We start from the raw sequence: 23,364 nt of genomic DNA, 5'->3' as shown, positions 1-23,364 counted from the left end.
CACCTCTAAGAGTAAAGCGCTCCTGCCAAATAAAAGCCGAAACCGAGGGTAGCGCAGATATGACGCAATTGACAGGCGACTCCCTCAAATGCAATGCTGCAACGTCCCTGTCCTTAGTTAAAATAGCAATTTTCTCACAATTTACAAATAGTTGGAAACATCTGGGATATTGTAGGTACTCAATTGAACAAAATATATAACACTGGCCTAGTGGTTTTTGGATATTTTACTGCAAAAATACTACATAGTGCACCTTTAATAGAGCGGAAGGTCCTTGTATGGGCCGTACGGGCTCTTCTCCCAGTAGGGTGCGCGCGCATGACTAGAGCGAGAGAGGAAATGCACGGCCATAAACACACTCTCAAGCTGCAGATCCAGTCATCCGTGAACACTTATGACGCGACGCGCTTTACTTTATTCCTATGGGTGACGTCGAGCGACTTCAGCGCTTCAGCACAGCATTCCGGGAAGGCAGCGCTGCATTTGAACCGATTTGAACGCAGAAATGACAGGAAGCTTCACAACATCGCTTCAGTCGCGTCTCAAAGTGGATTTCCACGGTCACTGCTGTCAGAGGACTTCATGAAATCATACCAAAGACGTGTGTTTTTGACGGAGCGGTCCCAGCGATAAAGGTTCGGTCCTGCTTTGGAAGCAGCCGGTGAGTAAAACTGCTTCAAATGTCTCTGCTTTTGGCTATCGGCGCGTGAGTAAATATCAGTAAACGACACGATCGCGTGCTTCGTCATTCAAATGCGCTAACGGTTACTCCATTGTTGTTCAATGTATAACGTTACACTAGTCTGACGTGCAAAACCGTTTTGCTTGCTACTGCTAAGGTTTAGTCGCATACAATAGTCCATAAACCGAATCATGTCCTCATAAACTGCGAGTAAAGACACACAAATGTTGACAGGCCACTAAATACAGTTCATACCACAGAGACGGACGTCCTGCTGTTGCTGTTTCTCCTGTTCAATTTATTTCTCCCTCAGATTTGATTCTGGATCATATCTGTATTAGCTGAGATAACCATGGGTTTCTCCACGCTTGAGGACGTCACCGCTTTGCGCTCGTCATTCTTTAGCTCCGCCCACACGATACGCCTCCAGGCGCTCGTTTTTTTCCGGAAAGACTCGGTACAGCCTATATTTCTTTTATAAATATAATAAAACTAAAGACTTTTCGGAGATATGAAGGATGCAATACTACTTTATAGGTACTCAAGATTGACATGAGATTGACTGAAACTGAGTGTTTCACCGCCCCTTTAAGGGATAGTTCCCCCAACCCAGATTTACTCACCCTTTAGTTATTCTAGTTGTATGTGACATTCATCTTTCACACAAACACATTCGGAGTTATATCCTATTAAAAATGTCCTGGCTCTTCCATGCTTTACAATAGCTGTGAATGGCTGTTATAACTCCGCAAAGTGCATCCATCCATCATAAAAAATATCCACACTATAGCGAATTAGCTCAAAAGGGAAATATTAATAATTATTCATAACACATTATGATTATTCACTATGATTAATTATGAATATTTGAATCAGTTAATGTGATTAACTTGATGTAGCTACATTAACAGTACAATCCATCAGTCAGTTCATCCTGTGAACACTCTTGATTATTAGTTAGTTCTAAGGGAAGGGTATTTTTCATAACCACAGAAAGAAAAAAAAAAACATTTTTCCTTAGCATTTAAAGCACATGGGTTGATTTGTTTGCAGGCAGGGAGTCAGAACCAGATATGTATTGTGCACAAGTTTTATGAACTAAATCACGAACACAACTAAACTAAACAGAAACCCATGCACACATAACTAAAACACACATGGGTAATATGTAAAGTTTAAGTGGTTGAAGAACCAGGTCAGAACAGAGGGATGAAGCTATAAGAACTCCTGGGGGAGCCATCAGTTATGACTGCAAGTTCCTTTGTTTGAACAAAGGGGTTCACAGCTTTGACTAACTAAACAGCAATTTAGCACATTGTGCGTTACTTGCATTTGCCTGAGCGGTTGAAGAGCCGTACAGTGTACCGCCGCAGGAGAAAGTCTTAATGAACTTGCAAGGTTATTTCGACTATCGATGTCGAGGAGGTTGCACCTGGCTTGAGGTGCTGGGCCTGCCATATTAAAATGATTTTTGAAGGATCATGAAACATTGAAGAATGAAGTAATGATGCTGAAAATTCTACTTTGATCACTGGAATAAATTATATTTTACAATATTTTCACATAGAAAACAGATATTTCATATTTAATTGATTTTAATTTTTTGTTCGCTTGTTTTAGTTGTATTTTTAATCAAATAAATGCTGCCTTGGTCAGAAGAGACTTCTTCAAAAACAAAACAAAAAACGTACTGATCAAAACCTTTTGAACGGCAGTGTATATATTTACAAGTTTGCATGTGTTTTTGTTGAGTATCTTACACACACACACACACACACACACACACACACACACACACACACACACACACACACACACACACACACACACAGGCTCATATATGCAATTCATTGCAAATCAGTGATAATACATGTTCCCCAAATGACAAAAAAAATAGTACTGACTGTGTGTGTACGTGGTCAAGAGTCTAGTTATAAGTCCAGATAAGAGTTGATTTGTCTTTCTCAAGACAAATTGATTTGTCTAGATTTGTTTAGTCAGGTCACACGTGGGTTAGATAGTCTGGTAACAAAGGACACTCTTGCTATTTTCCTAAATAGTTACACTTTGACTTAACAAGTAGTTGTTTTATCCAGTACCAACATCTCTGCAGCAGCAGAATAAAGATGAAAATCTGGAGTGACTGTGTCGAGTCACACGGCCCACATTAACATTCACCGTACCACCTGTAAACCTCACCTGACCTTTAAACTGCAGCCCTGAATCTGAGGGACATATTAAAGGCTGTGACACAGTTAGCACTGCTGCTCTGATGGATGTGTGTGTGTTTCTCTCAGGCTCATCTCGTAAAGAGATCACTGAACACTGGGAGTGGCTCGAGACAAATCTACTCCAGACTCTGTCCATCTTTGACAATGATGATGACATCACCACCTTCGTCAAGGGCAAAATACAGGTGGGATTTGCTTCATTTGTCAAAGTACAGAATTATATATGAGCTGTTAGATTTAAAATGAATTTCTTCACAGGTTATGATCAACTAGATTCTAAAAATTCCACTGAATACATGATAAAATTCTCTCACTTTGTTGCTAGGTTTTATTTTTAAAAACTATATATTTGTAATAAAATTCACAAACTTTAAACTTTTTTTTTAATTTTTATACTTGAACATTTGTGTGTGTATATGTGAATAATATGTTCAGTTTTGGGCACAGGAATGAATTACATTTTACAATATTTTCACGTAAAACATTTTTAATTGTAATATTATTTCAATATATTACTGTTTTTACTGTAATTTTGATCGAATAGATACAGCCTTGGTGAGCAGAACTTTTGAAGGGACTTTTTGAATGTACTTTTTACATCCAAATGCAAAACGATTATTAAAACACGCCTCATCTGAAGATTGTTCTTTTTTATAGGGCATCATCGCTGAAGAGAATAAAAGCGGCAAACCTCAGGAAGACGAGGATCCTGGGAAGTTCCGTGAAGCCGAGCTGAAGATGCGGAAGTTGTTCGGCATGCCGGAGGAAGAGAAGCTGGTGAACTATTACCCCTGCAGCTACTGGAAGGGCAGAGTCCCGCGGCAGGGCTGGATCTACCTGTCCGTCAATCACCTCTGCTTCTACTCCTTCCTGCTTGGAAAAGAGGGTGAGACGTGTGCATTACTGACTCTAAAGCTAGTGTTATACTTTCTCCGCATATAAGGGTCCACATTAGTGTTGTCACGATACCAAAATTATGACTTCGATACGATATCAGACTAAAATATCGATATATCGATACTAAATCGATACCACAGTAAAAAAATATATAAATAAATAAGATAAGATGCTTAATATGACAAGAGAACTTATTATTCATTGTTATTTTTTACTAAAAATTCATGTGGCCAGCATGTTCCTTAGGGTTGGGCATCGTTTTGATTTAAACAATTATTGATCAATTGATCAATTACTATTAAAATTATCTCACAAATTTTTGCTATCTCAATGTATTTTTTACAATGGGGTAATTGTGTTGCAATAGCTTACACACAGCACAAGAAAGCTTGATTTCTAATGGTAAATTGAATTTAAAAAGACGAGTAAACAGTAATAAAATAAGAACAAATAAACAGATTACAAACAATAGCACAAATAAATGCAATAGAATAGAAGATACAAATTAAACAGACTGCTTTATTTTTTCAGGTAAGTCTAACATTCAGATAAGAAACTGAATTAAAAAAATGCATAGTAATTACATTTAAAACAACATTGGATAATGTTCTTTGTAAAAAAAATTCAATAGCGTACAGATGAAACTATTAAAGTTACACAAGTTGATCAGTCAAGAGCTGTTGATCGTTTGTGTTTTTGTAGTTTGAATAGCAAATGACTGCGGTCCCTTTAAGACTTAACAGACGCATGGATCCTGAACACTGCTCCTGTTACTCGTTCTTCCTGAACTGTTTGTGACTGTGTTTACGTTAATACTCTTCCAGATGTGCACTGATAATTCTTTGAGTGTATTTGACCAATAATAAACTGGAAAAGGAAGCAAATGTTTGCACTTGTATCATGTCAGAGGCGGCTTTATTACGGTAGGCTATGTGTGTGTGCGCTTCAGATGTGGAGCACGAAATCTGCGGGGATTAGTAGAATTAATTTATGTGCAATCCCGCGCGAAATTCAGACCGATCACTCACTAACACTAACACACTGTCATGAGGAAAAAGTCCAGCAGAACGCGTGTTCGCCGTGCTCAGAGGTTAACCGGGCTGAGGGAGAATATGCCGGTGTGTGTCAACTCGCTTTCGGTCGGAGAGGAGAGCGCAGCTGATATCGATACTGTAAAAACTGAGAATCGTATCGTTTCAGATATTCCAGTATCGATATATATCGAAATATCGATATTTTTGACAACACTAGTCCACATGACATAAAAATTGGTCATTTTGTGGTGGTGGTGGCGCCAGGTTATGCGCCTGTCATCTCTGCTTGCAGCTATATTTTAGTGATGTCATTTGAGTCTTGAACTCAAGTCTTGAGTCTGATTTATACTGAATTAAATGTGCTTTATTTAGTGTGAAATTGTGTTTGTGCATGCTTCTTCTCCTCTATCATGCTTAATAAAATCTGTTTGTCCCATTTCTTGTTTTGCACGTTTTTTTGTTCATCTTTTTCACGGCCATTCTTCCTCCACCCACTCTAGTTTCACTGGTGGTGCAGTGGACGGACGTCACACAGTTGGACAAGAACGCCACACTGGTTTTTCCAGAGAGCGTTCGCGTGAGCACTCGCGGCACCGAGCACTTCTTCTCCATGTTCCTCAACATCAACGAGACCTTCAAACTAATGGAGCAACTGGCCAACATCGCCATGAGACAGCTGCTGGACAATGAGAGCTTCGCCGCCGATCGTTCGCTCCCCAAACCCTGCAAAACCCTGAAAAATGTCTCTGCACTAAAGAGGTGAGCAAACCGCATGAGATGAGGTATATATATATATATCATCTCATGCGGTATATAATATAATATAATATAATATAATATATAATATAATATGTAATATATATATATATATATATATATATATATATATATATATATATATATATATATAATATATACTGCTTAAAAAAATGTAAGGAATGCTTTTTAATCAGAGAATAGCATCAAGTCAGTTAAACTCCAGGGATATTGATCTGGTCAGTTAAGTTGCAGCGGCAGTTGTTAATCAGTTTCAGCTGCTTTGGTGTTAATTAAACAAACAACAGGTTCGCTAGATGGTCAACAATGAGACGACCCCCAAAACAGGAATGGTTTTACAGGAGGAGGCCACTGAGATTTCCACCTAAATCATCTTTTCTGACGGTTTTTCAAGTACCTGGACCCTACCCACAGGCAGTCCAACTCCTCCAGGATGGCACATCAATACATGTCATTGCCAGAAGGTTTGCTGTGTCTCCCAGCGCAGTCTTAAGAGCATGGAGGAGATTCCAGGAGACAGACAGTTACTCTAGGAGAGGGGGACAGGGCTGTACGAAGGTCCTTAGCCCATCAGCAGGACCGTATCTGCTTCTTTGTGCAAGGAGGAACAGAATGAGCACTGCCAGAGCCCTACAAAATGACCTCTAGCAGGACACTGGTGTGAATGTCTCTGACCAAACAATCAGAAACAGACTTCATGAGGGTGGCCTGTGGATCCCGACTAGGGCTCTGTGCTCACTGTCCAGCACCGTGGAGCTTGATAGGCATTTGCCATTGAACACCAGAATTGGCAGGTCCAACACTGGTGCCCTGTGTTTTTCACAGATGAGAGCAGGTTCACCCTGAGCACATGCGAGAGTCGAGAAAAGATCTGGAGAAGCCGTGGAGTTATGCTGCCTGTAACATTGTTCAGCATGACCGGTTTGGTGGTGGGTCAGTAATGGTCTGGGGAGGCTTATCCATGGAGGGACACACAAACCTCTACAGGCTAGACAATGGCACCCTGATTTTCATTATGTATCTGGTTGAAATCCTTGGACCCATTGTCAGACCCTACGCTGGGTTGGGTAGGTTGATAATTTTATCCTCTGTAGGTTGATAATTTTAATTTCTATCAAACAATAAGGCATCCTTTCGTTCATAACACATTACCTAGTCCATATTTAGTATAGATATCCAGCATGATATTTTCCCCCATTGAGATCTGATGTGTTTTCAAAGTGTTCCTTTAAAGGTCCCGTTCTTCGCGTGTTTTCGAAGCTTTGATTATGTTTACAGTGTGCAATATAACATGAGTTCATGTTTCGCGTGTAAAAAAACAGTATTTTTCACACAATTTACTTATCTGTACAGCGCTGTTTCCTCTGTCCTAAAAACGGCCTGATGATTTCCTTGTTCTATGAAGTTCCTCCTTCAGAAACACGTAACGAGTTCTGATTGGGCCAGCGCTTCCCGTGTTGTGATTGGACAGCAGCTTAGCGCAATTTGCCCGGAAAGGACCCTCCTCTTACCATAACTGGGAGATGCAAGCGCTGAATGCGCGCTCTCCTCCACGTGGGAGAGCAACAAGACCACGGCCCCTTTTTTGCATGTTCTTGTGGGCGGAGGGTTCGTCAACAGACGGTTTTAGTTGCGTCATCACAGCAGGAAGTGCAGGGGTGTAGTCCAAACCGGCCGTTCGCTGTAGGCTTTGAAAGGGAACTTCTGTTAAATAAAATATCTCGCTTGGCATTGAACTTTGAGCTTTATAATTTTACAGGTATTATTTATGCTCTAACAGCAACATTACACACTAACTAAAGTTTGAAAGATGGAATCGCGAAGAACAGGACCTTTAATATATATATTGGGGATGCAACAAAACAATTAGTCCACGGTTCAATACATACCTCGGTTTTTTACCACCTTGTTCGGTAGGGGTGTCAACAATAATCGATTCGGCGATGCATCGCGATGCGGGGCATGAACGATTCAGCATCGATGCGGCAAAGTGCCATAATCGATTATGTGCAATTCCCCTTTATTCCACAAGGTGGCAATGTCTGATACCCAATGATGAAGGGACGTTTCACTCATAGTTACCTCTGACAGAAAACGAAACAATAATTATAATCTGCAAAACTTGAAATGGGCTAGTGATTTACTTCAGAGAGCAAGTACTAAACACAATCATATGTTAGTGTCACTGTCTCTTGATGATGGATGTGGTCAAGAAGCTGTCAGTGATCAAAATATTGATTTTGAAGACATTGAAAATGAGTTTGGAGAATATGCTCGAGATCGCGAATATGACGCAGATGCTGAATCTACTGGTAAACTCTGACGAGGTCATATGATGATGGTATTAAACATCTGCTCAAACATTAAACATTCCAAGCTCCAAAAGGTAACGAAATAGGTTTTATTTTATTCTTCTGTAGCTGTTACTCTAAAATCAGGAGTTTTATATATTATTCACGACAGGTAGAGGTCTATCCATGTTAAATATAGATCCGGGTCGCTAACGACCTGAATATTTGGTGAAACAGTCATGCATTTAAGGGTTAATTGCATTTTATTTAATTTTATTTAATTACATTTTATTTTATTTAATAACTTTTATGTCAAAGATACAGGAGACACATAGCAGCCAATACAATCTTTTGTTTAATATCTGCTTGTATTGCATCATGACTGATGAAAAATTTGCTTTGTGTGCTGTAGAATTGTGATGCATCACAATGCATCGTAGAATCGAATTGAATCGAATCGTTACCTGGTGAATCGTAATCGAATCGAATCGTGAAGGCAGTGCCAATGCACACCCCTATTGTTCGGTTCGGTTCGGTTTTGTGCGGGAGGTCTTCACGGCAGCCTGTCAAAATAATATTTTGTTTTAAATTGCCATAAATATATTACATACTTGTCTAAGCTGACAACAGAGACTTTTGAACCAAAAAACTGTAAATTGCAGGTTTAACCAAGGAAGAAAGAAGCAGGCTTACATCCTCATGTTCAAGAGAAAATAAGATAGTTATGAGGTCAGTTAGGTGTAAAGTGATGACGACAACTTGTTGGATAAGTGTGCTGCGTAAAGTGTGAGTATCAAACAGCATCTCCATGTTCTCCCTTGAGAACCAGACAAAAAATGTTATGTGCACCCCTGGTTATATGCCCACAGGCCAAAAATGCCCCAGTATGAATTTTTGTCTCATATTTATGTCATGTTAATCAATATCACACGATTAACGGATGCTGTTTTTGTCCTAAATAGCATGAGTGCAAATGTGATATTGATTTTATACAACAGTTCAATAAATAAGAAGTTAATATTGTGTTGTATTTTAGATGCCATATTGTCTGCTTTTGCTCAATTTTGCCTACAAAATGTAACCTATAAAGCCAGAGCAGAACTGTTGTGTGTCTCTGAGCAGCGGTGTTCCATTTCTGAATGAATTTGCGTTTTGAACGAATCAGGTGAACCAATGATTCAATGGCCCATTCATAAAAAGAGCCATTTACTTAATTCCTGGTTTGAACAAATGAAATAAATGAATGACTTGCTCATTTAGACATTTATTGCCACCTACTGGCAGTTTTAATTACTTATTTAGAGTATCATTTTGTAAAAAAAAAAAAAAAAAAACTATTTTCATATTAATAAAAAAGTATTAAAGGAATAGTTCACCCCAAAATTAAAATTGTAATTTACTCACTCTCGTGGCTGTTGAAGCCCAAAAGGTCTTTTTTTCTTCTTCTTTTTAAAAAAAAATGTTTATTTTATGTTTTTTCTCATTTAACACAATGACTTTAAATTATCTTTTGGTGGTCTTTTCTCAGACAAATTTGATGTGTGATTAATTCGATTAATTAATTGCATATAATGTTATTAATCAGATTAAACATGGTAAAATCGCTCGGGAGCCCTGATATATATTTATGTATGTGCCAAACAAATGTGATTTAAAATAATGAATCTTGTCATTTGATAATATAATTGAAACCCTTATATAGAGTCAGTATAAATATGCAGATCTTGGTTTAACTACTTTCAATTAAACTAGTTTTCTCATTTCAGGGACTTGGATGCTCGTGCAAAGAATGAGCGGTACAGGGCGCTTTTCCGACTCACGCCGGACGAACGTTTGGATGGACACACCGATTGTACGCTCTGGACGCCGTTCACAAAGATGCATGTCGTTGGTCAAATGTTTGTTTCTAACAACTACATCTGCTTTGCCAGTAGAGAGGAAGATCTGTGTCAACTTATTATTCCACTGAGAGAGGTAAACACACACACACACACACACACACACACACACACACACACACACGTTTGATTTTGTGAAATGTGAGGACATTCCATAGGTGTAATGGTTTTTATACCGTACAAACTGTATTTTCTATCCCCCTACACTGCCCCTAAACCTACCCATCACAGGAAACATTCAGAATTTTTACTTTCTCAAAAAAACTCATTCTGCATGATTTATAAGCATTTTGAAAAGTGGGGACATGGGTAATGTCCTCATATTACCCTTCCTTGAAATACCTATGTCATAACCATGTCATTATACACTTTTGTGTCCTGATATTCCACAAAAACAAGCACACACACACGTATAGTTGCACAACAGCTGGACAGTGACTCATTTTCTCCCTGTAGGTGACCATAGTGGAAAAAGCAGACAGCAGCAGTGTTTTGCCGAGTCCACTGTCGATCAGCACTAAAAACAAGATGACCTTCCTGTTTGCCAACCTCAAAGACCGTGACTTTCTGGTACAGCGAATCTCCGACTTCCTGCAGCGCACACCTGACAGGCCGTGTGGCCTAAATTCTCAATCCGTGAGTCAGATTTCATCAGAATGTAGGATATTTTCACTGGGTTAATGACATAAATGTGATGTATGGAATAAAAGGAATTTGCAGAGTATTTCATTTTATATGCTGATTCTTTCAAAAGTTTTAGGTCGATAAGATTAATTAATGTTTTTGAAAAAAGTATGTATTCTGTATCAAAAAATGTATGATTTTTATTAGGGGCGACCCCAAATAGCCGAAGATTTGATGCATCGTTTTGCGGAGCCGGATTCGACCACTGATCTCACAGTCGAATCTTCGCGGGTATTATGAAACGAGGATCATACCATTTTGCCAATATGGGGGTGCTCAATATTTTAAAGACGTGGCGTGCCGCTGAGCTTCGCGTCCAGTGTGCAGCCCCTTTAAGAGCGCTGACTTTCGCATCGCCGCACCTTTAAATTCGAACACATTCAATGAGTGTACACACACCGGTGGCGGCAGTTGGTGCTGGTCCGCGGCGACTAAGGAAGTTGTTTAAAATCCTGCCGCGCCACAGAGCACCATTTCAAGGTTTTATATTAAAATTTATATAATATTTCCCTCAAATCGTCACTGTACATACTGATTTCACCCTGTGCTACAAGATACATGCTCATCGTGCAGCTCTTCTGTCAGAAGTCAGTTCCAAATTGAGCTCGCGTGTATATATTGTGCGCATCCGGTGTGAGATCCTGAGATGCGATGCTGAGCTTCAGTCCGGTGTGAAACCCCCTTTAGGCACAATCGGCTTAAGAACGTGCATGTAAACGCAGTCAAAGTGTTCTTTACCTCTCTATAGGCAGGTATTTTTTTAGGTTTATTTATCAAAATGTTCTTTTATATATTTGTGTGATGTTCTGTATTTCGATCGTGGCTTTAACATTGTATGAGAAAACGGTTTATTAATGTTTATCCACCGCATTACCTTCTATTTAAACGTAAATAAGAAAGCCATTGTCAGTTCGTCTGTCAGTTGGCAGGCAGTTTTAGTCGCTTTATTAAAATTGATTGCTGTGTTCAGTGTGTAAAGGAAAATAAAAATACTTTTACCCTCCTGCTGACTAGTGTTGTGCCCCTCCCAACCCATTCACACACACACAGATGATTCGACTATCAGTCGACCATAGAAAGATTCGGCAATTCTGATTCGAATGTGTAATCCTTAGTCGGGGCAGCCTCTAATTATTATCAATGTTGAAAACCGTTGTGCTGCTTCATATTTTTGAGGAAACAGTGATTCTCCCCCACCCCAGGACTCTTTAAATTAGAAAGTTCAAAAGAACACTGTTCATTTGAAGTTAAAACCTTTTGTAACATTATAAATGTCTTTACTGTCCTTTTTGAATAAAAGTATTTTTAATTTTCTTTTTAAAAAAAATCTTACTGACACAAAACTTTTGAACTAGTGTTTTTAGTTTTCATGCTTACACACATTTGCACCATTGAAGTCCCTACTGGTCGGTTGTAAACATGTGTCAATGTGACTTCTGTCTCCAGGAGAATCCCAGCCCAAGTACACCGCCGTCTCTGCCCTCGTCCCCTCCTGTGCTAGGGCTTGGAGAGCCCCACAACCAACACTACAGCCCCAGTCTGCCCACTGCCAAGCAGGGCCTACTGCAAATCTACCATCAGGACGTCCCGGAGGAGCTGGGGCCCAAAATGGTGAGACACCCATCAGCCATCATATGAAGTGGTTCAAACAATTATACATAAAAAAATATGTTTAAAGTCCAGTCTCTTTCATTCAGGTCGTTATTATTGATAATACAGAAATACATGCACTATATTGCCAGAAGTATTGTGACACCCCTACAAATCATTGAATTCAGATGGTCAATCACTTCCATGGCCACAGGTGTATAAATCAAGCATTAGGCCTGCAGACGCTTCTCCACACATTAGTGAAAGAATGGGTCGCTCTCAGGAGCTCAGTGAACTCAAGCGTGGTGCCGTGATAGGCTGACACCTGTGCAATAAGTCCAGTCGGGAAATTTCCTCACTACTAAATATTCAACGCTCTTAACCGTTAGCGGTCTTATAACAAAGGGGAAGGGATTGGGAACTACAGCAACTCAGCCACGAAGTGGTAGGCCAGGTAAAATAACAGAGCGGGGTCAGCGCATGCTGAGGCTCACAGTGCACAGAAGTCGCCAACTGTCTGCAGAGTCAGTAGCTACAGACCTCCAAACTTCTGTGTCCTTCAGATGAGCTGAAGAACAGTGTGTAGAGAGCTTCATGAATGGGTTTCCATGGCCGAGCAGCTCATCCAAGCCTTACATCACCAAGAGCAATGCAAAGCGTGGGGTGCAGTGGAGTAAAGCAGCCGCCACTGGACTCTAGAGCAGTGAGACGTGTTCTCTGGAGTGACCAATCACGCTTCTCTGTCTGGCAATCCCATGGATGAGTCTGAGTTTGGCGGTTGCCTGGAGAATGCGACTTGTCTGACAGCATTGTGCCAAGTGTAAAGTTTGGTGGAGGGGGGTTAGGTTTTTTTTTTTCAAGGGTTGGGCTTGGCCTCTTAGTTACAGTGAAAGAAACTCTTAATGCTTCAGCAAACCAAAACATTTTGGACAATTTCATGCTCCCAACTTTGTGGAGAAGGAAATGGCAACCCCCTCCAGTATCCTTGCCAAGAAAACCCCATGATCAGTATCAAAAGGCCAATGGATATGACGCTAGAAGATGAGGCCGTCAGGTCGGAAGGTATCCAATATGCTACCTTTTGTTTATGCCCCAACCACTGATGCCGAAGAGGATGTAGTTGACCAATTCTATGAAGACCTACAACATCTCCTAAAACTAACATCAACAAAAGATGTCCTCTTCATAATAGGGGATTGGAATGCTAAAGTAGGAAGTCCAAAGATATCTGGAATAACAGACAAATTGAAGCAGGGCTAAGACTAATTGAGTACTACCAAGAGAACACGCTGGTCATAGCAAACACTCTTTTCCAGCAACCGAAGAGGTGACTCTATACATGGACAACGCCAGATGGTCAATACCAAAACCAGACTGAGTATATTTTGCAACCATTGCTACTAACAAAGCTAGTGGAAATGACGGTATTCCAGTTGAGCTATTTAAAATCTTAAAAGATGATGCTGTTAATGTGCTGCACATAATATGCTAGCAAATTTGGGAAACTCAACAGTGGCCACAGGATCAGAAAAGATAAGTTTATATTCCAAACCTGAAGATGGGCAATGCCAAAGAATGTACAAATTACTGCACAATTGCGCTTATTTCACATGCTAGCAAGGTTATGCTCAAGCTAGGCTTCTACAGTATGTGAACTAGGAAGTACTAGAAGTACAAACTGGGTTTCGAAGAGGCAGAGTGACTAGAGATCAAATTGCCAACATTTGCTGGATAAAGGAGAAAGCAAGGGAGTTCCAGAATAACATCTACTTCTGTTTCATTGACTACGCTAAAGCCTTTGAAGAAGCTAAGGCAAGTTCTTAAAGAAATGGGAGTACCAGAACACCTAATCTGTCTCCAGAGAAACCTTGTATGTGGGTCAAGAAGCAAAAGTTAGCACTGGCATGATACAAATAATTGTTTTAAATTTAGGAAAGTAGTAGGACAAGGCTGTATATTGTCCCCCCTACTTATTTAATTTATACGCTGAATACATCATGCAAAATGCCAGGCTGGAAGAATCACAAGCCGGAATTAAAATTGCTGGGAGAAATATCAACAACCTCAGATACGCAGACAATACCACTCTCACTCTCACTCTCACTCTCACTCTCACTCTCACTCTCAGCCTGACTGTTCATTGGAAAGACATATACTGAAGCTAAAGCTCAAATGCTTCGGTCACTGAATGAGAAGAGAGGACTCATTAGAAAAGACCCTGATGCTGGGATTGCTTAAAGGAAAAAGGAAAAGGAAAAGGAAAAGGCAGAGAATGGGATGTCATTAAAGTTCATGTGCATGTAAAATCAGGTCCCAAAACTTTTGGCAATATAGTGTAGATAGAAGGGTAGTAATATTTATGTCTGGTATCATCCTGAAGGGGTTTATTTTGTTTACCTGCACATTATCTGCTTATTACACAGCTACTTAGCACTTAAAAACAAAAGTTTAGGTATGATTGTTAGTTTTTTGGAAAGAAGTCTCTTCTGCTCACCAAGGCTGCATTAATTTGATCAAAAATACAGTAAAAACAGTGACATACTATTATGATTTAAAACAATAGTTTTTATGTAAATATATGTTCATGTAATTTAATGCTGTGAAACTTAAAGTTGAATTTTCAGCATCATTACTCCAGTCTTCAGTGTCACATGATCCTTCACAAATCATTCCAATCTTCTTTTGTGGGAGCTGTGACAATTTTTGGGGGGATTCTTTAATAAATAAAAAAGTTGTATTTAAAAAACACCATGCATTTAAAATTTTATCTTTCGTAACATAAATTCTTTACCGTCACTTTTGATCAATTTAATGTATCCTTGCTGGTTTTTCACTCTAAAAAATCACTGCCCTCAATCTTTTGAACAGTTGTGGAAATAAAATATTGATTTGAGTTCAAATAATTTTTTTATGTGAGGAGAGTTGTGGAACATCAGTTGTCTTGGGTTTTCCTTCTTTTGTCCTTTTTTTGACGTCCTCTTTCTGTTCATCCAGACGAGAGAGAAGATGAAAGAGGAATCTTGGAACATCCATTTCTTTGAGTATGGACGTGGAGTGTGTATGTACCGCACGTCTAAGACAAGAGAGCTGGTTCTGAACGGGATACCTGAGAGTTTGAGAGGAGAGCTATGGCTGCTGTTCTCAGGTAATGAATCCTCCAAACACCAGGAGGCGCCGTTCACCCAGACCACTGATAGAGGCTTTCTGCTCTGTCCTCAACTGCAAAGATCTCTGTAACCAAATGGGGAATGTTTGGATTGAAATATTAGTATACTTAACTTATATACATTTTATTTGTGCTACGCCTTTGTTATTTTATGAAATTTAGAAGGAGGGGGGGATAACATTACATTGTGCACATCAAATATAGGCAAAGCAACAAATTAACATTATTCAACATTTCCTGTAACTTTTTTTTCATACATTGTAATTCTAACATGATTATGCTTTACTTTATGGTTCAGAATGAAATATTGTGATTTAAAAAAAAAAAGTTTTATCCTGTTTGTCATGAAAGAGATGCATCATTAGAGTATGCATTTGTATCTGGAACGAGTGTAGTGTGCTTGTCCAAATGTAGCCAAAGTGTGAATGTGTGTCGAAGACTTCTCCTTGTATGTGATGTCAAAGATCATGCTTACACATCAGTGTGAGATATAACACGCTGTCAGAGGATAAACAGACTGTCAGCTGTTTTCGTAGTAGAGATTGTTATGGATCTCATTATGATCCCATGATTTTTATTTGTACACTTTTTCCATTTTCCAGGTGCTCAGAACGAGATGGCCACACACCCGGGTTACTACGGCAGTTTGGTTGAGCAGGCGATGGGTAAATGTACTCTAGCAACAGAGGAGATCGAGAGAGACCTCCACCGCTCCATGCCTGAGCATCACGCCTTCCAGAATGAGATGGGCATTGCTGCGCTCAGACGGGTCCTGACGGCCTACGCTTACAGGAACCCTGGCATCGGATACTGCCAGGTACACACACACACACACACACACACACACACACACACACACACACACACACACACACACACACACACACACACACACACACACACACACACACACACACACACACACACACACACACACACACACACACACACACACTTTGTTTTACACATTCACAGAATTTTTTTTAAAAACTGTTAAAAAAAAAAAAAAAAAATCTACTGTAAGCAGACCTGTAACTATCCAAGTCTATGCATTTGTTAAAGTCATCAATTTGTATTATTTCAACTAAACAATACTTTATCATATTCTATTATACTTACATTACATTATATTTACCACTGCTATATGACCAAAAATGATGACCGGAGGGGATATTTGTTTTTAATGAGCCTACAAGTTCAACCTATAAATTTGAAATGTATTTGGCAAAAAAGCCTGTTATTTTAATATGCTGTGGCAAGCAGTTTTAACATTTAATCATTTAAACAATCTAGTATCAATTTTCATGCTACTAGTACTTATTCTGTAGGTACCTTTTTGAAAGATACTAGTAGTTATTTATTAGAAACTAGTTTGTGCCATTGACTTCTATGGGGAACTGTCATTTAGATATCAGCTGTTCAGTTCTGACTAATATGTATTCCAATTGTGACTAGTACATATTTATTGATTAAGTACTAGTACTCACTAGTATTCCAAATGTTACTAGTAAGATTTTTAATTGAACTCTTCAGTGGCCATACTGACTACTCATAAGACGATTAAAAAATCAGTTGTGACTAGTAAGATAAGAAATGTTACTAGTTACTATTAAAAGATACTAGTAGCTAAAGAATAAGTACTACTAGTACCTAATGAATAACTTCTAGTATCTAATAAATGCGTACTAGTCACAATTGGAATACATACTAGCCAGCACTGAACAGTTGATATCTGAATGACAGATCCCCATAGAAGTCAATGGCACAAATGTAAAATATGTTACTACTCAGTCCTGGTCACAGGATTTCGCAATTGTTTTTGTGATCAAAATTACTGATTTTGTGGCAGTAATTTCCAGATATTTGCAAAACATAATGCAAAAAAAAAAAGTAGAGACATTTTGCTGATTTTGCATTGTATTCAGTGATCGTGGAATCGCGGAAAACTGGAGTCACTATTGTAATAAGTACTGGTATCTAATAAATAAAAACTAGTATCTAATGAATGTGTACCAGTGGCTAAAAAATAAGGACTTGTATCTAATGAATAACTACTAGTATCTTTTAAAGAGGTGCTAGTATCTAAAGAATTGGCACTAGTATCTAATGAATAAGTACTTAATGGAATAGATACTATTAATAAAAAAAACTGTATTAGTAGCTTTAAAATAGATACTTTTAAGGGTTAAATGTTAAATTCATGTTTTTTTGTGTAAAAAAAAGAAATGAGAGACTTAACATTGTTTTGTCCCCCCTTCTCTCACTCCATCCCTCCAGGCGATGAATATTGTCACATCTGTGCTGTTGTTGTATTGTACTGAAGAGGAGGCGTTTTGGCTGCTTGTGGCCCTGTGTGAACGGATGTTGCCCGACTATTACAACACTAGAGTTGTTGGTCAGTCACACAAATAAGCACATGACAGTTGTGACTTTTTGCTTGTATATATTTCTCACTAGTTTTTTGTCATGTCTTTCTCTGTGCCAGGAGCGTTGGTGGATCAGGGAGTGTTTGAGGAGCTGACCCGCGAGTGTTTGCCGCTGTTGTACGAGCGCATGCAGGAGTTGGGCGTCATCTCTACCATCTCTCTGTCCTGGTTTCTCACACTCTTCCTGTCAGTCATGCCTTTCGACAGTGCGGTGCTGCTCGTCGACTGCTTCTTCTACGAGGGCATTAAAGTCATTTTCCAGGTGCAAAAACAACATTCACACAAATATTCACAGCACAAAGTTTTATCTTGCAAACTTCAGCAAGAGTTCATCCTCATGTTACGCAGCATGTTTGAGCTTCTTCAAGAACGGGTATCGTTCTTGGGAACCAATGAGGATTGTTCTTGTGTGTCAAGCAAGTACACTTCTGTTTATGCTCACTGATCAATGTCATATACACCAATTAGGCATAATATTATGACCTAATATTGTGTTGGTCCCCCTTCTGCTGCCAAAACAGCCCCGACCTGTAAGGCATTGACTCCACTAGACCCCTGAAGGTGTGCTGTGGTCTCTGGCACCATGATGTTAGCAGCAGATCATTTAAGTCCTGTAAGTTGGAGGTGGGGCCTTCATGGATCAGACTTGTTTGTTCAGCACATCCCACAGATGCTCGATTGGATTGAGATCTGGGGAATTTGGAGGCCAAGGCAACACATCAAACTCGTTGTTGTGCTCCTCAAACCATTCCTGAACCATTTGTGCTTTGTGGCAGGAGCATTATCCTGCTGGGAGAGCCACAGCCACCAGGGAATACCGTTTCCAAGCAAGGGTGCAGATGGTCTGCAACCATACTTAGATTGGTGGTTTGTGTCAAAGTAACGTCCACATGGATGGCAGGACCAATGTTCTCTCTAAGTGCAGAAGAAAAAAAATGCCATGCCACGCAGATACAGACATGAAAATGAATGGAGAAATCCATTTGATTGTACTTTAAATGATAAATAATTCCAGTGCTCTGTTCAACCGCTATAGAGTTAGTAATGCTATAGTGTTAGAACGGGTGAATGCGGTTTACAGGTTTCATAGAGAGACTTATGTCGCGCGTGAGCGGTAGTGAGTCTGAATTTTTGCGGTCCAAATAGCTCAATATGAGAGGCTACGTGAAAAGCAAAGATGTGAAAAAGCGTAATCATGATTTAAAAGATCATACCATTTTGGCAATATGGGTGTGCTCAATATTTTAAAGACGCGGCGCGGCGCGGCACTGAGCTGAGTGTCCGGTGTGCAGCCCCGTTAAGGGCGCTGAGCTTCACACCTCGAATATTACATTTATATTATATTTCCCTCAAATCGTCCATTCTGATCTCACCCTGTGCTACTAGATACACTCATCGTGCAGCTCTTCTGTCAGAAGTCGTTTCAAAATGGAGCTGAATTGAAGCTTTGCGTCTGCTGTGTGACCCCCTTTAGGCACAATCGGCTTAAGAACGTGCATGTAAACGCACTCAAGTGTTTTTTCCTCTCAGGCAGGTATTTAGGTTTATTTATCAAAATGTTCTTTTATATATTTGTGTGATTTTCTGTATTTCGATCGTGGCAGTTTTGGTCACTATTAAAAGTTGTTGCTGTGTTCAGTGTGTAAAGGAAAATAAAAATACTTTTACCCTCCTGCTGACTAGTGTCTTGCCCCTCCCAGCCCATTCACACACACACAGATGATTCGACAATCGGTCGACCAAAGAAAGATTCGACAATTCTGATTCGAATGTGTAAACACACCTAATAAAAATATTTAAAAATATTAGTTAAAAAATATATTCACACAGACAGCAAGAGTGAAAACAAGTTCTCTTTTGTCTTTTTTTCTCACTTGAATGGTTTAAAAGCATTTGCATGAATAATAGCATGATCCAGCCAATCCCAAGGGTGACACAAAAAAATGTATGCTGCGATAAATAAAGTGTTAAACTGGAAATAATTTAATCACATTAATGTTGACATTTTATTTATGCGTGTGTGTGTGTATACAAGGCACTCAAATTTGTTTTTTAATCTGACTAACATGTGTCTTTCTCTCTTATTCAGGTGTCATTAGCTGTGCTACATGCAAACATGGATCAACTGCTGTCCTGTTCAGATGAGGGAGAGGCCATGACCATTCTGGGCCGGTGAGTCTGGCTAATGCAACATTATATAGTTCATTATATGTACAATACGAATACGTTTTCAGATGACACTGACATAAAGCATTTACCAGCTGTTTTCTTCTTTTAAATGTCATGAATCAGTTTTAGCCTTACAAAGTCTACAGTATCATATTTGATTCGCGCATTTAGGCCTCTAAATGATTCATATTTGCTGAAATCTATCACACACAATCTCCTCCAGTCCTTCTGTTGTCTGATTGATAGTTTATACTATTGTACTATTATTGCAAGTGAAAGTCTTTTTAATTGTACAAGTGTCCACCTTCAAGGGTTAGCTCACCCAAAAATGAAAATTATTTCATTAATTACTCACCCTCATGTCGTTGGAGATCCATAACACCTTCGTTCATCTTCAGAACACAAATGAAGATATTTTTGTTAAAAGCTGATGGCCGAGAAAGGCTTCAGAAAGGCCTCCATTGGCATTCAGGACATTTCCACTGACCCACTCACAAGACCCATAAAGGCACTAAAGACGACATTACAAAGTCCATCTCACTACAGTGGCTGTACAATAATTTTACAAAGCGAGGAAAATAGTTTTTGTGCGCATTTTGTGCGCGTTATTGTCTTCCGTGTAGGTCTCTGACGTGAACTCACCTGGACCTCACGCGATAGCGCCGCTCCTCCTCTTCCGGGACGCAATATATTGGGAAGGTACCGCCTTTTTCGTCTATTATTGGCTAGAAGGGCTCTCCTCCGATTGGTTATATACCTGACGTTCAGACAGTGAGTGAGTGAGTGAGTGAGTGAGTGAGTGAGTGAGTGAGTGAGTGAGTGAGTGAGTGAGTGAGTGAGTGAGTGAGTGAGTGAGTGAGTGAGTGAGTGAGTGAGTGAGTGAGTGAGTGAGTGAGTGAGTGAGTGAGTGAGTGAGTGAGTGAGTGAGTGAGTGAGTGAGTGAGTGAGTGAGTGAGTGAGTGAGTGAGTGAGTGAGTGAGTGAGTGAGTGAGTGAGTGAGTGAGTGAGTGAGTGAGTGAGTGAGTGTGTGTGTGTGTGTGTGTGTGTGTGTGTGTTGGATTGACTTTGTGTACTTCTGTTGTAAAGATGATAAAACAGACAAAACAGACTAGCCGACAGCCTGCCATGAACGTGACATATATAACCAATCGGAGGAGAGCCCTTCTAGCCAATCATAGACGAAAAAGGCGGTACCTTTTCCCACAGATATGTATACATATCTATGCCTTCCCCTACCATCCTGGGGAAAAAAATATCGCTTCTGGGTCATGTATTCGAACGGTGGAGCTGCGTCATATTCTCGCGCATGCGTCGAGTTCACGTCAATAACTTGGTGGATAAAGTTGTAAACTGTTCCATTTAAAAAGGTTTGATTTGCCCTCTTCTACTGTCTGAAGTTTGTGAATATGTTCTTAATAATGTTTGTGCTGTCATATCTGTTTCTCTGTATTATAGATATTTGGATAATGTTGTGAATAAGCAGACCGTTTCTCCGCCCATTCCCCACCTTCATGCTCTGTTGACCAGTGGCAACAACCCTCCACCTGAGATTGACGCCTTTGAGCTCATTAAAGCGTCCTATGAGGTGAGGGGGGCGGGGCCTAGTGCTTTGTTTTTTTGACCAATGATCAATGTGATTCATTTTAATGAATTTAATGAGTGTGTCGTTTTTGTCTTATTGCAGAAGTTTGGTAGCCTGCGTGCAGACGTCATTGAGCAGATGAGGTTTAAACAAAGGTTAAAGGTCATACAGTCCCTAGAAGACACAGCCAAGAGGAGTGTGGTAAGTGTGTGTGCAATGACGGGACATATTTCACAATTTTAGACATTTCCACATGTGATCCTGGATGTGTGTTTGTGATGTTCAGGTGAGAGCTATCATGACAGATTCTGCTTTCACTATCGAGGAGTTGGAAGAACTGTATGTTCTGTTTAAGGTAAGATAAAACTCAGCATTTATTTATTTGATTTTAATTATTAATAACAATGCTTATTAAATAATATATGATTATTGTTATTATTATTACTTAATTTGGGAAGACAATATTTTTATACAGAGATATGTTTAACTAATGCATTTTTAAAAAAGTCACCTGAGTATATTTGAGAATGTATTAATCTTAAATCTCGTATGTAGTTTTTTGTTAATTATGTGACTGTTATTCAGTTTGTTCTTGCCATGACATTAAAAAATAAATAATAATATTAATACATAAATATTAATATGTTTTTTTATTAATTATTTAATTAATTTGTTTTTCTTTTTTATTAATTTTTGTGTATAAATGTTTTTTTTTTGTGTGTGTGTGATTTATCTGATCTGTTCTTCATAACAGCATAATTCTCATTTTTAACTAAAGAAACCACTAGCTGTTATTGTTAATTAAATAATTGTTTTCATAATTTGGCCATTACCGCCAAAATGGGAATGGTAGCATGGAGAAAAAAAGAAGGATATATATATATATATATTAGGGGTGACCCTGAAAAGTCGAAGATTCGATGCATCGATATGCGGAGCCTGATTCGACCACATAGGTCGAATCTTCGCGGGTGTTATGAAACGAGGATCATACCATTTTGGCAATATGGGGGTGCTCAATATTTTAAAGATGTGTCGCAGCGCTGAGCTGAGCTTCGCACCGCGCCTTTAAAATTAGAACACGTTCAATGAGTGTACACACACCGGCGGTAGCATTCAGCGCCTGTCCGCAGCCACTCAGGAAGTTGTTTAAAATCGTGCCGCACCACAGAGCGCTTTCGTGCAGCTCATCTGTCAGTCAATTTAAAATTGAGCTTGCGTGTATATAATGTGCGCGTCGATGTGAGATCCTGAGTCACGGGGCTGAGCTTCGCGTCCTTCACCCGTTTTAGGCACAGTCGGGTGAATAACGTGCATGTAAACGCACTCAAAGTGTTCTTTTCCTCTCTATGCAGGTATTTTTTTAGGTTTATTTATCAAAATGTTCTTTTTTTATATTTTTTTGTTTTGTTCTGTATTTCGATCGCGGCTTTAACAAGTTATGAGAAAACGGTTTATTAATGTTTATCCACCACATTACCTTTTAGGCTATTTAAATAAGAAAGCCATTGTCAGTTCGTCAGTTGGCAGGCAGTTTTGGTCACTTTATTAAAAGTGTTTGCTGTGTGCACTGCAGTGTGTAAAGGAAAATAAAAATAGTTTTACCCTTCTGCTGACAAGTGTCGTGCCCCTCCCAACCCATTCACACACACAGATGATTCGACTATCGGTCGAACATAGAGAGATTCGACAATTCTGATTCGAATGTGTAAATCCTTAGTCGAGGACAGCCCTTACATATATATATATGTATGTATATGTGTGTGTGTGTGTGTATATGTCTGTGTGTGTATGTATGTATGTTATAAATAATATAAAATATTAATAATACATTTAAAAAATATACATAAGGCAGATTGTTCAGCTCTCTCTCTCTCTCTCTCTCTCTCTCTCTCTCTCTCTCTCTCTCTCTCTCTCTCTCTCTCTCTCTCTCTCTC

At 39.3% G+C, this 23,364-nt stretch overlaps 1 protein-coding gene across 2 annotated transcripts in view; it reads left to right on the top strand.

Moving 5' to 3' along the window:
* LOC137093257 (TBC1 domain family member 9B) overlaps positions 1-23,364 on the top strand; it is a 42,317-nt gene that overhangs the window by 3,492 nt on the left and 15,461 nt on the right. For both annotated transcript variants that reach the window (XM_067458065.1, XM_067458063.1), the window contains exons 3-16: positions 2,980-3,098; positions 3,571-3,799; positions 5,345-5,603; positions 9,679-9,886; positions 10,267-10,446; positions 11,941-12,105; positions 15,079-15,229; positions 15,853-16,067; positions 17,528-17,645; positions 17,736-17,938; positions 19,766-19,848; positions 21,301-21,430; positions 21,530-21,628; positions 21,714-21,782. In XM_067458065.1, the coding sequence (XP_067314166.1) occupies positions 2,980-3,098; positions 3,571-3,799; positions 5,345-5,603; positions 9,679-9,886; positions 10,267-10,446; positions 11,941-12,105; positions 15,079-15,229; positions 15,853-16,067; positions 17,528-17,645; positions 17,736-17,938; positions 19,766-19,848; positions 21,301-21,430; positions 21,530-21,628; positions 21,714-21,782 (2,228 nt within the window). The remainder of the gene's footprint in view (positions 1-2,979; positions 3,099-3,570; positions 3,800-5,344; positions 5,604-9,678; positions 9,887-10,266; positions 10,447-11,940; positions 12,106-15,078; positions 15,230-15,852; positions 16,068-17,527; positions 17,646-17,735; positions 17,939-19,765; positions 19,849-21,300; positions 21,431-21,529; positions 21,629-21,713; positions 21,783-23,364) is intronic.

The sequence above is a fragment of the Pseudorasbora parva genome, chromosome 11 (assembly GCF_024679245.1).
Source record: "Pseudorasbora parva isolate DD20220531a chromosome 11, ASM2467924v1, whole genome shotgun sequence".
NCBI classification, from domain to species: Eukaryota; Metazoa; Chordata; class Actinopteri; order Cypriniformes; family Gobionidae; genus Pseudorasbora; species Pseudorasbora parva.
The sequence above is the reverse complement of the archived record's forward strand: the minus strand, read 5'-3'. Positions and strand labels throughout refer to the sequence as shown.